The 12,987-nt window shown below is 37.8% G+C and overlaps 1 protein-coding gene across 1 annotated transcript; it reads left to right on the top strand.

The window, feature by feature from the left end:
* Positions 1-4,915: 4,915 nt before the first annotated feature.
* On the top strand, positions 4,916-7,936 carry WDR25 (WD repeat domain 25; the record flags this gene model as incomplete). The annotated part of the gene is made up of 3 exons (XM_008949548.1): positions 4,916-5,086; positions 7,186-7,326; positions 7,715-7,936. Coding segments are annotated over 3 exons (534 nt in total), but the record flags the coding sequence as incomplete, so codon positions are not given.
* Positions 7,937-12,987: the final 5,051 nt, after the last annotated feature.

Here is a 12,987-nt window from a genome sequence, read left to right as displayed (position 1 = left end):
TTTCATCCCTTGGTTCGTGACAGAATGGTGTAGTACTTCTTCAGAGAGGAAACTTAAATCTGTCCCCCATTGCTTTAAGTATTCACCATACCAGTGGGGAAGAGGTTGTTTCATGCCAAAGCACTCAATCTGAAAAGGTCAGACAAGAAATGGAAGAAAAAAGTGTGGCTCTTTTTACAGTTGGAAGCCATGGCACTGACTGATTAAGGGTTTTTCTCATGACTATCCAGATTTCTTGTAGTCAAGTTAGATTTTTTTTTTTTTTTTTTTTTTTCCTATAAAAGCACATTTCTTTTTCATCCCTTCCATAAAGCTTGGAAGAATTTTAGGAAAGTGCAGTGCACATAGGTTACAGGTGACTAGCACAGAGCTGGGCTGAGCAGCAGCTTCTGAATTGCTTGTGTGGAAGCTTTGAGCTTTCTTGACAACCAAAATACTAGGCATTATGTGTGCTTTATGCAGAGAAATATTATAGAACACCCATCTGAAATATATACCTTGAATTCAGCATCACAGCATGCGTTTCAAATCACCAGAACCATAAGCATCTGTGTGAAACTGATTTAATTTGCTTAAAGTACCTTTCCTGTCGAATGCCTGCAGCCATGAAATCTTGCCTTGGTGAAGAAGCTTTATTATTATGTTGGATTGTGTCAACACCAGAAACTATTAGGCTTTCATTTGAAATGATTTCTTTTATGTCCAGAAAATGCTTAGACTGAAGAAGTGGTTTTCCAATGCTTATGACTGATAAATCTGCAAATAGAAAAAGAGCAAAAGCTGTTATTAGCAACCTAGAGCCAGCAGGGTAGCAAAACTGGTGATTTCGCCAAACAAGTTCCTCAGGCATGTCATGAATTAATTGTCTAAGGTAGAACAAAGCAGGTTTAATTATGAGTACTTTTCTGAGCAGGGGTGTTAGAATTAGTTATTTTTGAAAGCTATCTTTATGGGGGAATTTAAATACTATGTATATCAAGTTCCCAGCTGCTAATCAAAGTATTAATGTATTGTTCACTGAGTCAGTTCTTAATATGTGGTTTGAAGATTAAAATGCATAGTTTTTCTGAGGTATGTATCAAGTATATAGAAAAAGGTGATCTCTTGTACTAATTTTTACAAAGATGGTTTCCTTTTGCAGAGCTAAGATATGCAGGTAATTTAATTAGATATCCTATTAAATAACAGACAAGCAAACATATTTAGTGATTGGCAGTGAAAATGTTTAAATTGTTAGTGGCAGTTTACATAAGAGCCCAACAGCAAAAATTAAAAGCACGTGCACATTGTGACCTTCACAATCTCTTCTTTTTTCTTACTGAGAGATGTCTGTTGCTTCAAAAACTGTTAAAAACAAGTCTCAGACCTAAACCCTAACCCCGTAATGATGCTGGACACACTGCTTTTGTATGGATATGTACCTACATACATTTCACAAGAGTTTTTTGGAAGATAAGGACCCAAACAGTATGTCGGAGTTCTTAATCTTTAAAGCAAGAAAATTGTGAATCACTATGTGGGACTTTATTATCATTTATTGCTCTATATCATTCTTCTTCATTTCCTAGCACCAAATGGCCTTTTTTTCTGCCTCTCTGTCCCTGTTTCTACACATTTGTGCTGCTCTACACTCTGATCTTGCTGACTCTCTGGTTGAGACTTGTCACTTCTATGGAGGCACTTGCTGCTAAGTAGCTGCCTCCTTCAGTCTGTTTGGGTTGGAGAGCATTTTGTGTCCCCTCCTCAATTTAACTTCATTTCAGTTCTCCTGCAGTTCTACAGCTGTCAGGTTTCTGTATGGTTTTCCATTTCTTATTCCAGGCAGCTGTTATATTTTGTGGGGGTGCTTTTAATATTTGTATTTTATTTTTATTTTTGCTCCTACAAAATAGCTCGATTTTCTACTTTGCTAATTAACTATGGACTTTTATAAATCTCTGAAGAAATAGCTATGCATGGTGATTTCTCCATAGAGAAACTGAAGGCTATAAATATGCAAATATCACTTTTGGCTTTACAAAGTTTAATTGCTTTGCATATTATTCAGACTTCTAGGCTGAAAAATCGATCAAGAAAAAGAAACACACTTATATATATTTCACTATCTTAAAAATGCAGGCAGATTGCTGAAAAGTGTGCCAGTTTTTTGAGTCTGCAGGTTTACATCTTGATGTTATTGCAGGGTGTGTAGGGTGCTTGCATAACTGAGGATCTTCACTGAATGCAAACATTGTGTTTCTGAACTGTACGTTTTGCAGAGCCTGTGTAAAGCAGTTGGAGCAGCTGCTGCTGCCATCCTTCTGCATACTGAGGTCACAGGAAAAAAGATGGAGTGGACTTCAGGAGACCATCTAGTATCTTGCTGCCCTAAAGCAGGATCAGCTAGTTCTGAATGTCCAATAACAGGACAAGGGGCAGTGGGTACAAGTTGGAACATAGGAGGTTCCATAAAAATATTAGAAAAATCTTTGTCACGGTGAGGGTGACAGAGCACTGGAACAGGCTGCCCAGGGGGGGTGTGGAGTCCTCTTCTTTGGAGACATTCAAAACCCACCTGGACGTGTTCCTGTGTGATCTATTGTAGGTGATCCTGCTCTGGCAGGGGGGCTGGACTAGATGATCTTTGAGGTCCCTTCCAACCCCTAACATTCTGTGGTTCTGTGATTTCCAAATAGTCATAGGTTTTTGAGCTTGAGGCAAGACATCAAGAAGTTCTCCTGTTGTGTTTGATATTTGAAATAATTTTTCTTTCACTGATTAAAGTATAAAACAGAGGTGTAATTCAGGATATCTCACCATGACACCTAAATACTAGGTTTTTTTAAAAAAATGTATGTACAGTATCTATAAAAAGTCTGGGCTCTGAAGTCAGTAGTCACATGCTATGTTAGGTGTATAAGGTAAGTACTGACATGCCTCACAAAGTTGGGAACAGTTTCAGAATAATACTTCAAGTACTTTCTCTGCTCGGTTTTTCTAGTGATGTTAGAAGGACTAACCTCTGAACACCCTGCTGGAAGTGCAGGCTGCTATATTTTATCTGTCTTGGATAGGGAGAGGTTTAGTTATTAATAACTAGGAGTCTTCCAAGTGTCCTAGTTTTAAGGATCATCATATTTAGAGGGATAGATTGCTTTGATCTGGCCACGTGCCTTGAAGGTTTTCTTCACTGGAGGCAAAACAGAGAAAAAGAAAGCAGAAGTATTGATTTGCAAAATTCAAAGTAGACAACATAGATACAGAATTTCATGAAGAAAGGTGGAAAGAAAGGAAATTCAAATTGTTCATGTATTCTTAGAATAGTTCAAAATCTCTCTCTATTCTTAAGATCCAGAACACAGACTGTTAAAATATTCAGAATCCTGTGGCTGAGGACCCACTTCTGCCTGAAAGAGGATCTCGATTTGGAAACTCTGGTGATTTTGTTATGGAAAGTTTTGGGAGCTTTGTCATTTCTTTTTACATCACAGACTTCTTTAGAGATTGTTCATATGCCTTAATTTTGTGAAGGGAAATGGTGGATGAACCACGTAATTTGCTCTTGAGCCCAGACGTGCTCTGAAGAATGGTTGACCTTTCACTGCTGTCCTGCATTTTCAGCAGAGTGACAGAAAAAGCCTCTGCTTCAGCAGAAGCAGCAGAGACTGCCTCTTACCAGGACAGTTGGTAGGCAGATGAGGTGGGAGGTGTGGGATTGAATCCCCACAGACCAAAGCAGGGTCCTGGCTGAGTTCTTAAAGTACTGAACTGTTTGACAGCAGCATTTCTGTCACCTCCGTCTCCCCCTCTCTGGTAGCACTTTAAAAGGGCAAACTCTACTTGGTTTTCCTTTTTCAGGAGAGGGTGTCAGACTGAGTCCTTAATGGCACTGAGGTATCTTCTGCAGGGTGAATGGTGTACCCTTCTGCTGAGTATATTCATGTTGGCCTTGTAAGCAGTTTCTGACTGAGCTTGCAAGCTTTACTCCCTTGCCATAGAGTCCTGACACTGGGGTCTCATCATGTGCAATGTTAGAGCAATGAGAGACAGCAGCATAGGACTTGGAGAGCCTTAGCTTTACTCATCCCTAGCCATAAATGGTGATTTATAATTAAGTCTGGAATGATCAACAAGGATATTCACTTCCTGCCATGTCCTTTCATACCTGTAAGTCCCAAATCCCCACTAACCTAATTAGTTTCCTTTCACTGGCTCTATAACTAGCTGAAGATTTTGAGGAGGAAAAAAAAAAAAACAACAAAACTTTACGCTTCAGAAGTTTCCTGGAAAGAGAAAGGAGAGATCTTCAAACTCATCCTCAGAGTGCTCCGAGTTCAATCATAGAATTCCCCAGGCTGCATGCATTGGTATACACACACTTGAAGTGGTTGGTCTTCTGGCTCTCATCTTGGGAGGCAGCTGAGAAACATTTGTCTCTGCTCTGATTGGCCTGGTTTATTCCCCAGTTGGTTGCAACGATGTAGCCTTGCTGCTTTGGACCCTGCCCCCCATGTCCTTCAGTGTAAATCCTGTTGGCAAAAATTCCTTTGCCTCATCTAGGGAATCTAGAAGAGTTCATAAAATAGAAGGGAGTTTGTGTAGACCCAGCTTCACAACGCTGTGGTCTAAAGCTCTTTCTGGATCTAACTCTAATGCCTGAGGAATATGTATATAATAGAATCATATATATGTGTAAATATTTAAGTTGTACAAACTGATGCTTTCTTTTATCTCATTTATTTTTCCTATGTGTGGACTCTACATACATTAATAAGCTATTTAATGCACTACTACTTCAGCATTTAAAAATTAGTTCTTTTTGCATATTCTGAAATACATAAGTTTTTTGGAGATCGTTATTAATACAAAGAGAGAAAACATAGGTTATCTTGTTCTTCTAAACTGTTGAAAAATAGCCAACTTTTTTATCCACTAGGTGTTAAGAGTATACAAAGCTTCAGTACAACAGACACTGGATATACTCTTTCTCCATGAAGGAAAAGAATTTCTTACAAGCACAGATGCAGTGAGCCGGGACTCAGCTGATCGTACCATTATGGCATGGGACTTCCTAAGTGCTGCAAAAATCTCCAATCAGATTTTTCATGTAAGATTAACAATTAGTATTGTTTGATTCTTATTCTTAAAAAAATTACCTTGAAGACTGATAGGTCTCCTTGTGTTAAAAATATTTATGTTTCAGTGCTCATTCACTAACATTTAAGCTATATTTAGGCAAGGCCACTGCAGTGTCATTCTAGCTTGCCAGTGGTGCATGGCAATAGTTGCTATAGTGCCACATTTCTTTTCTCACACTTTTTCATCAGCTGCAATGAGGGCTATTGACAAATGAAGTTTAATATTTGCATAGTAATAGCAACCCGATATATGCATGTATATATCTAGTATGGCATAATCACAGAGGCAAAATTTCCTTTTATCAGTGCAGGAGCAGTATTTCTCTCAGTAATCTATCCAGGCAAGATATTTAATGGACTAAATTGTCTAGAAAGGCTGACAGCTTCAAAGGAGATTACCAAGGCAGTTAATAGGTAATTCCATCTCCCTGGGTCTTTTTTGAAAACCCAAGTCTAATATCCTATGTAATATAATATGATTGGATTGTATATAGGTGCCTTTTGGCTGAAATGAGCAGTTCTCTACTTACAAGGACATGTAGTTGATGATCTAATGGGATTGTCTCACATTTAATTTCCACAGTTATGTCTTTGTCCACTATTGGATCTATCAACATCTTCGATAGGCAAAAGGAAAAAAACAAAACCAACAAACCTGTGTATATTTAAAGTGCAGACCAGTCAGGTTCCATATCAAGTGGCAAAAAAAACCAACCAACCAACCAACCAACCAACAACAAAAAAAGGCAAAAAACCAAGCAACTTTATTATGTTTATCCGCTGCCAAACAAGCAAAACTCCACAGCCTACCCCCTCAAAAGTACAGCATCTCTAAAATGGACTTCCCCCCACCCCCTGTTTCTGCACTGTGAATATACAAAACTTGGTAGTGATTATGGGAGCGAACTCCCAAACTCTCAAAACAGTTTAGATCCCAACAGGACTTGATCTATTGCTAGTCTGCATTAACAAATGAGTAGTTAAGAGTTCTACAATAACCCAGTACCGCAGTATACCCAGCATAACAGCACAGTGCTCCTGCAAATTGCTTTGCGCTTTCTGATCCCTTACTGTTAGACTGCTAACCCTGTTTTAGTTCTGTGCCTAATACCTTACAATACGTAGAACTTCCTTCCCAGTTTATCACTTCCAAATCAAACAACAAAACCATTCTGATGTTCTTCCCACTCTACCACATAGCCCATGGTGTCCAGTGGTCACTGTCAGCCTCATGTCCTTCCCATGCAGATGCATCCTTCAGCCAAAGGTCTCTTATTTTTTACTCATGGCATCAAATTTCAGCACTATGTCTTTAGGTTGAAACTAGAAGAGATTTGGACCTGGTGGAATCTTTCTGAGAGCAGTTGCTTTCTGATGCAGTCACCATGAAAGTTTTGAAAGTGATCTTAATTCAATCATAAAGAGGAACACTAGGGTAAAGCCAAGTGTTATTAATTTTTAGAGATATTGATGAATTTACAACCAGAAGCAGTCTGCATGGCAAAGCACTGTCACAGGGAACTTCTGACTTAGTAGGCTAATAATGGTCCCTTTTTTTAAAAAAAAATTATATAAAAGTGTGATGAGGAAAGGGGTCTGTTTAAATGGGGTGATTAGTGTTCCTGTCAGTGTGGCCAGAACTGAGAGGATGGAGGGTTTGAGAACTGTATAATAGCATGGAAGGCATGGTATGACTATGGAGAAGGGGATATGGGAGAAGAGGATTCACTTTCATATTAAACCTCCAGTTTCCTTGGGCAGGAGGAGGACGATTGAGTACCATCAGGTTGGAATTCCCTTTCTGCAGCTGTTCTGAAGTATAATTACGGTTCAGAAGGAGGTGGAATTTTGGCTAGTATTTAGGAAATTGGGGTAGAGATTTATTTTACTATTTGTCTTAGTGTAAGACAATAATGTATGCTATGGAGATGACTTGTATGTACACCTTACTTTTTGTGGTCTTTCAAATGAAAGACCACATGTTATAAATCATGTTAAAAGATGACCTGAATCATTTGAACAAATCTTTTGTTTCATATAACAAAACTTTCTTTAAAATTCTTCTCAGGAGCGTTACACTTGCCCAAGTCTGACTCTGCACCCAAAAGAGTCCGTGTTTGTTGCCCAAACAAATGGGAACTACATGGCTTTGTTTTCTGCCCAGCGACCTTACCGAATCAACAAAAAGAAAAGATATGAAGGACATAAGGTATCTTTCTTCACTGGGAGCTTAGTATCCAAGTCTAGAAGGAAGATAGGTAGCAAAGTACCTGTACTTTGTCATGTGTCTGCTAGTAGTGTTTGATTGTAAATCAATGACGGATATTAATTAGCCTCATTTGCTTTCCCATGTGCCAGTCTATTTTGAATCATATGCACTCTGAAGAAAATAGTTATTGGAAGACTTTATGAATACTTAATAGCTTGATTAAATAAGTTTGTGTTATAGCTGTTTCTTAATAAACACCTGGAGAAGTCCCTAGTGTATATTTATTTAAAGGTACAATTTTTTTTTTTTGTATTATGTGTGCTTTCAGTGTATCACAATGAACTTTCCTAATCAGCATCAGGAGTTACACTGTTATTGATTTTCACAGGTGGAAGGATTTGCAGTGGGCTGTGAATTTTCTCCAGATGGAACACTTCTGGTGACAGGAAGTTCAGATGGCAAAGTGTTTTTCTACAACTATCATACTGCCAGGATTATTCGCACTTTGTCTCCGCATAAAGAAGCTTGTGTGAGTGCAATATTCCACCCAGTCTTACCATCGCACCTTGCAACATGTGACTGGGCTGGAGAAATCAAGATCTGGCAATAACAAGCAGAGTGACTTTTCAGTATGTCTCCTGTTAGTCTGTCTAAGACATAAGTAATAAACTATGGTATGCAATATGAAATTTGGCTGTGATATGTTATAAGCAGGAGACAATGGTGTCTTCTTGTCTGTGACCTCTGAATGTATGCTTTCATAATGGAGTTAAGATGGTCTTGTGTTTGGTTGCTGAGCAAAGAAGTGATCTTCCTCTTTCTCTTAGCCCTGGTAACAAATTTCTATCCCTTTTATGTCAGTCTTCTGGTGCTCATCTAGCCCCATCCTGGCCTGAGTAGCTAAACATAAGAAAATTACTGTTCTGTTTATGTACCTTTTCAATACAGCTTTCTTAAACCAGGTTTTATCATAGAATCATTTGGGTTAGAAAAGACCTTTAAGATCATCAAGATCAACTGTAAATGTAACAGCTGTCAAGTCTACCACTAAACCGTGTCCATAAGTGCCGTATTTACGTGTTTTTTAAGTCCCTCCAGGGATGGTGACTCAACCACTTCCCTGGGCAGCCTTTTTCAGTGCTTGATAACCCTTTCAGTGAAGAAATTTTTCATAATGTTCAATCAAAACCTTCCCTCGTGCAACTTGAGGCCATTTCCTCTTGTCCTCACCAAAAGTTGGTGAGTGCATATTATTTAACAGAGGATGATGTTCAGATCAAATAATGTCTATTTGATCTTCCTGAGATTCCCCTCACACACACCTTAAACTAGTTTTTACTAGTTTAGCTCCCTGAACTGGTCACTGAAGGGTTAGACAAGCAATAGTATAGTTCAAGGCAAAACAAAAGAAGGGGGAGGATTGCAGGGCAGGTGGGACTTCATCTTTTGGGAATGGGTAGCTGTTACCAGCTCAGCTTATTGTGAAATTCCTTCTGAGAGTTCCAGGGAAAGGTGTGCCAGATAACTTGAAGATAATTTTGAAGCCAGTAAGTAGGTGTTCTCAAAATACTGATGTTTAAACTTGAGTTTTAAACTTAATTTACAACTGTACATAAAGCAAAACTATATGTAAATATTTTTAATGAGAAAAATAAACATTTTTAAAATACCTGATGTCTGTATTTTATTGTATTACTCCTGTTATTCTTGAAAAGCTAGTAATCAAGGCTGTTGTGGAATTGATACTTGTGGGGTGAAACAACTAATGCACTCCCCTAATTTATTTGGAACACAAATGCATTTCTCCATAGTTCTCAGTGTCACTTAGACACAGAAAATTGTCATCGTGCTATTCAGTGCAAGGGGTGTTCCTTGACATTCAGACAGGAGCTGGGCTGTTCTGCAGAGAAGAAAATTCATTAGGCATCAACTGTGTATTTATACATGTATAGATTGCTTGGGAATGTATTTTAAATTTCCTGTCAGTCATTCCCTGCACTTGCATTGCTTGGTTATAGAAATTATTATCCATTTTATATGTGTATATATACACATATATGTATCACTGAAAAAAGTCTTTTTATCACATAAATAATATGTATTCCTAACCTTGACACCATAAATATACATCTGTATATATATGCACTACCTTGCAGTGAGTGCTATAAGCTTGGCTTGTGTTTTGTCTGATTAGTCTCTAGAGGTATTTTAATATACACAGAGCAATTGTGTTAATTGTCTCTGTCATGTAATCCAGAAGCCATGTATAATGGCAATGTTTCCTCTGTGGCATTTTTTTTTAATTATTTTTTTATTTTAATTTTAATTTTTTATTTTTATTTTGGCACAAATACAAGGTTTTTTTAAAATTCATTTTTCACATACTCAGTTAAAATAGCTTTTACAGAGAGAAGTTTTCAGAACATTATTGCAAATGGCAGATTTTAATTAAGTAATGAGCAAAATGTACTCTATTGGTTTGTTGCTTGTGTTACTTATTGCTTGTAGTAACAAATAAGTCTGTACCAATGCTGTCGATCCACAATTATATTGTTTGATGTCTGGATCAAGGCATAGTGGATGTGTTGTTTTAATCATATTATCAACAGTTATGACAGGTTTTAACATGGGGCAAGTTTTAAAGAACCATGCAATGCAGTGCAAGTAACTTCTTTTCCAGACTGTTCTTAATTTCTTGATTCCTTGTTTGGCAATTAGCTGTTTGATGGGAGCCTGAATTTTGCACTTCTCTTGATTGTGCCTCTAACACATAAGCCAACTGGACCCTGTAAACAACTGCTTCAGTGATTCGACGAGATACTCTGAGTTTAAGCTGTGGGATCTTCATAATTGTCAGAAGGAGTTGAGCTGGAAGTAAAGTAGGAGTTGCCTGTACTTGGGCAGGCTGAATCACAACGGCATGGCGTTTTCTAAGACGGTGGCCCTTAGTTCAAAGTGTGCTGTTGCCCCTTTAAAACTTCTGGCAGCCAGCTGTGTCCATGTGAAGAATGGGCAGCTCCGAAGCTGTGTGATGCGTCCCGTTATCTCCACAAAAGATTATCTGTTTGTTATTTTATTAGACACAGTGTTGAGAAAGGCCTCTGAAATACATGTAAGCTCGTGGTAGAAATGCTTATTGGATAAGGCCCCAGCTTATATGAAGACTGCTCTACAACTGGATGAGCTCTCAGTGCATTCAGCCTCAGCTGAAAGCATGTCTGGGTGGAGTGAAAGCTCCGAGAGAGCAATCTTTGGGAATCGTTGCACATATTGCACTGAAAAGTAACTGCATTGTGTAACACTACCCATGCTGTTGCTGAAGTTTAACTTAAGTCGTGAGATGTGATTCTGGTGTCTGGCATTTAGCCCTCCTGAAATTATCTTGCAAGTAAAAATTACAGACTATTGGTTGGAGGAAAACTTAAATTTGATTAAAGGTAATAGAGAAAAAATAAAAGAAACCTGGAACAGAAACTTGAAATCTTAATATTAAAATTAGAATTCCATTTTTGTCAGATTTCCAAGATGGCTGAAGTTTTAAATACTTATGAGATTCAGCCAAAGGTTTTATAATACAATGAAATTATGCTCACAGCATTATCTCCTGTTAAAATCTCTTTCTAATACAGAAGTGATTAAGACAGACTGAAATTTAATAATTGGAAATATTTTAGAATAGTGGCATCAATTAAGTTTTCATTATGATTCAAAGACAAATTCTTCCTTGTAATCTTATGTAATGAACTGTAATAAAAAAAATATCCACATTGCTCCATCATTCTGCAATTACAAAACACTGTTTTGGCTGAAAACAAGGATTATTATGGTCAGATGAAGATTTTAGAATGTAATGAATTGTTGGTTAATTGATTTTATTTGTAAAATTGTAATTTAGAGATTTTTGAATCTTGATTTAGGAGCAGTTCTTCTATCTTTATATAGAGCTCCTCAAGGCATTATATATTAGAGCCAAGGCAGAGATCTTCAAGATTTGGTAATGGTCTAGGCTGTGTAGATAAACAAGCCAGATTAATTTTACTCTGTTTTGTACTGTACCAAAAAGTAATAATGCCAATCTCTACCACTTTAATATTGGTTACTGGAGCATTATTAATTTGGGGTGTCAGAGGGATGCAAGCTATTCAACTGTCTTTATCTCAAAAACCCACTAATTAGCAGACAGTTATTAGAATCATTGTGTTCACTCAGCTGAAATACTGTTGGTGACTCACTATATTTCAACCATAGACCTGATCACAAAAATAAGGTATGGCATTACAACAGGATGACTGTAGGGGACATGCAAATGTAAAGCTACAAGACTATGCTAGAGACACATAAAACCAGAAGATAAAAAAAACATGAGATCTCAAATTTCCCATTATCCTGATAATGGTTTAGACTGCATTCAGCTATGAAGATATTTGCTTTGCTTTCTTTAGCTAACCTTCATTTTGTTCTCTTATTCTCAGCTCTTCCTAGACACTGCTCACATCCTCAAGAATTAATTTTCAGTTTTTCTGTTGTTGCTTCAGCACTTTGTCCTCTGCATTTAAATATATAGCAGTCGATATACTTACATGACATTCATCTTCTCTTCAATAAATTCCATTTTGCTGCGAGGACTTGTGGCCTTCAGGCTTTCATTCCAGCTGTCATTAGAAATGTAGCCAGAAATCCCAGAGCACTTTGCACTCTGTTCTTGCCTGCCTCTCTTTTCTGGTTTTAATGAGACTTTGTACTTCTGGAGATTCTCATCTTTTGTAGCCTCTGTTCTGTCTACTTTTCTTTCTGCCTTTGATTACTGCTTTACTGTCTCACAGATCCTTTCTGCATCTATAAGATGTATATACATCAATGTTTTAGTTCATCAGGAGTACGCTTTTTGGCAAAAAAATAATAATAACAAAAAATCTCCCTGTTATTGCCACTTACGGTGCTCTAGTTCATAGAGTACATAAACTGCACTTTTTTTCAAATGAACAGAAATGAGGAGAAGTGCTCAAAGACAATATTTAACATGTCCCAGCTGGTGGGACTAGATTGGTTGTCATTCAGAGTATCTCCAGCTCCCCCAAAATGTGCATGTTAAGTGCTGCATTTTTCAGAAGTGAGACAAACTCCTACAAACTTTCTCTTGTTGGGCCTTACTACTTGCTAAAGTAAACATAGTCTTGGGAGTTTCAAAGAGTCTTTGGCACTTTCCCCTGTCTTTGATAAATCTCTCACCTATCTCTTCATGACTCATCGCTCTGTACAGAGTGGTTATACATCTGATGTTTTCACACTTCAAAGAGCAGAAATAAAGGAAATTAAATTAATTTTCAAAGGGAAAAGAAATCAATTTTAGTAGCACTTGATCTCCAGTGGTAGTAAGAAAAGCTGGCCCCTACCAAGAGCTTGATGAATTCTACCCATGTTCAGATGACTTCCAAGTCGGGACAGAGCAGCCTACTTTATAATGGGAATGGTGTTCTCTAGATGGAAATAGGACTCCCTTCAGTGGCTTTGGGTGGAGGTTTAAAGGAATTAAGCTTACTCACCTCTCCCAGTTCTTGGATATCCTCCACGCAAGCTTATTTAGAAACATACCAGAAAGTACCAAGGTATTGCATAGAAATGACAAAGCTTCATCCAAGTGCAATTCTCACTACATTTTTA

This window comes from Merops nubicus, unplaced genomic scaffold (genome assembly GCF_000691845.1).
Source record: "Merops nubicus isolate BGI_N331 unplaced genomic scaffold, ASM69184v1 Scaffold20871, whole genome shotgun sequence".
Lineage (NCBI taxonomy): Eukaryota > Metazoa > Chordata > Aves > Coraciiformes > Meropidae > Merops > Merops nubicus.
Note: the sequence above shows the minus strand (reverse complement) of the source record. Positions and strands in the feature narration are given on the sequence as shown.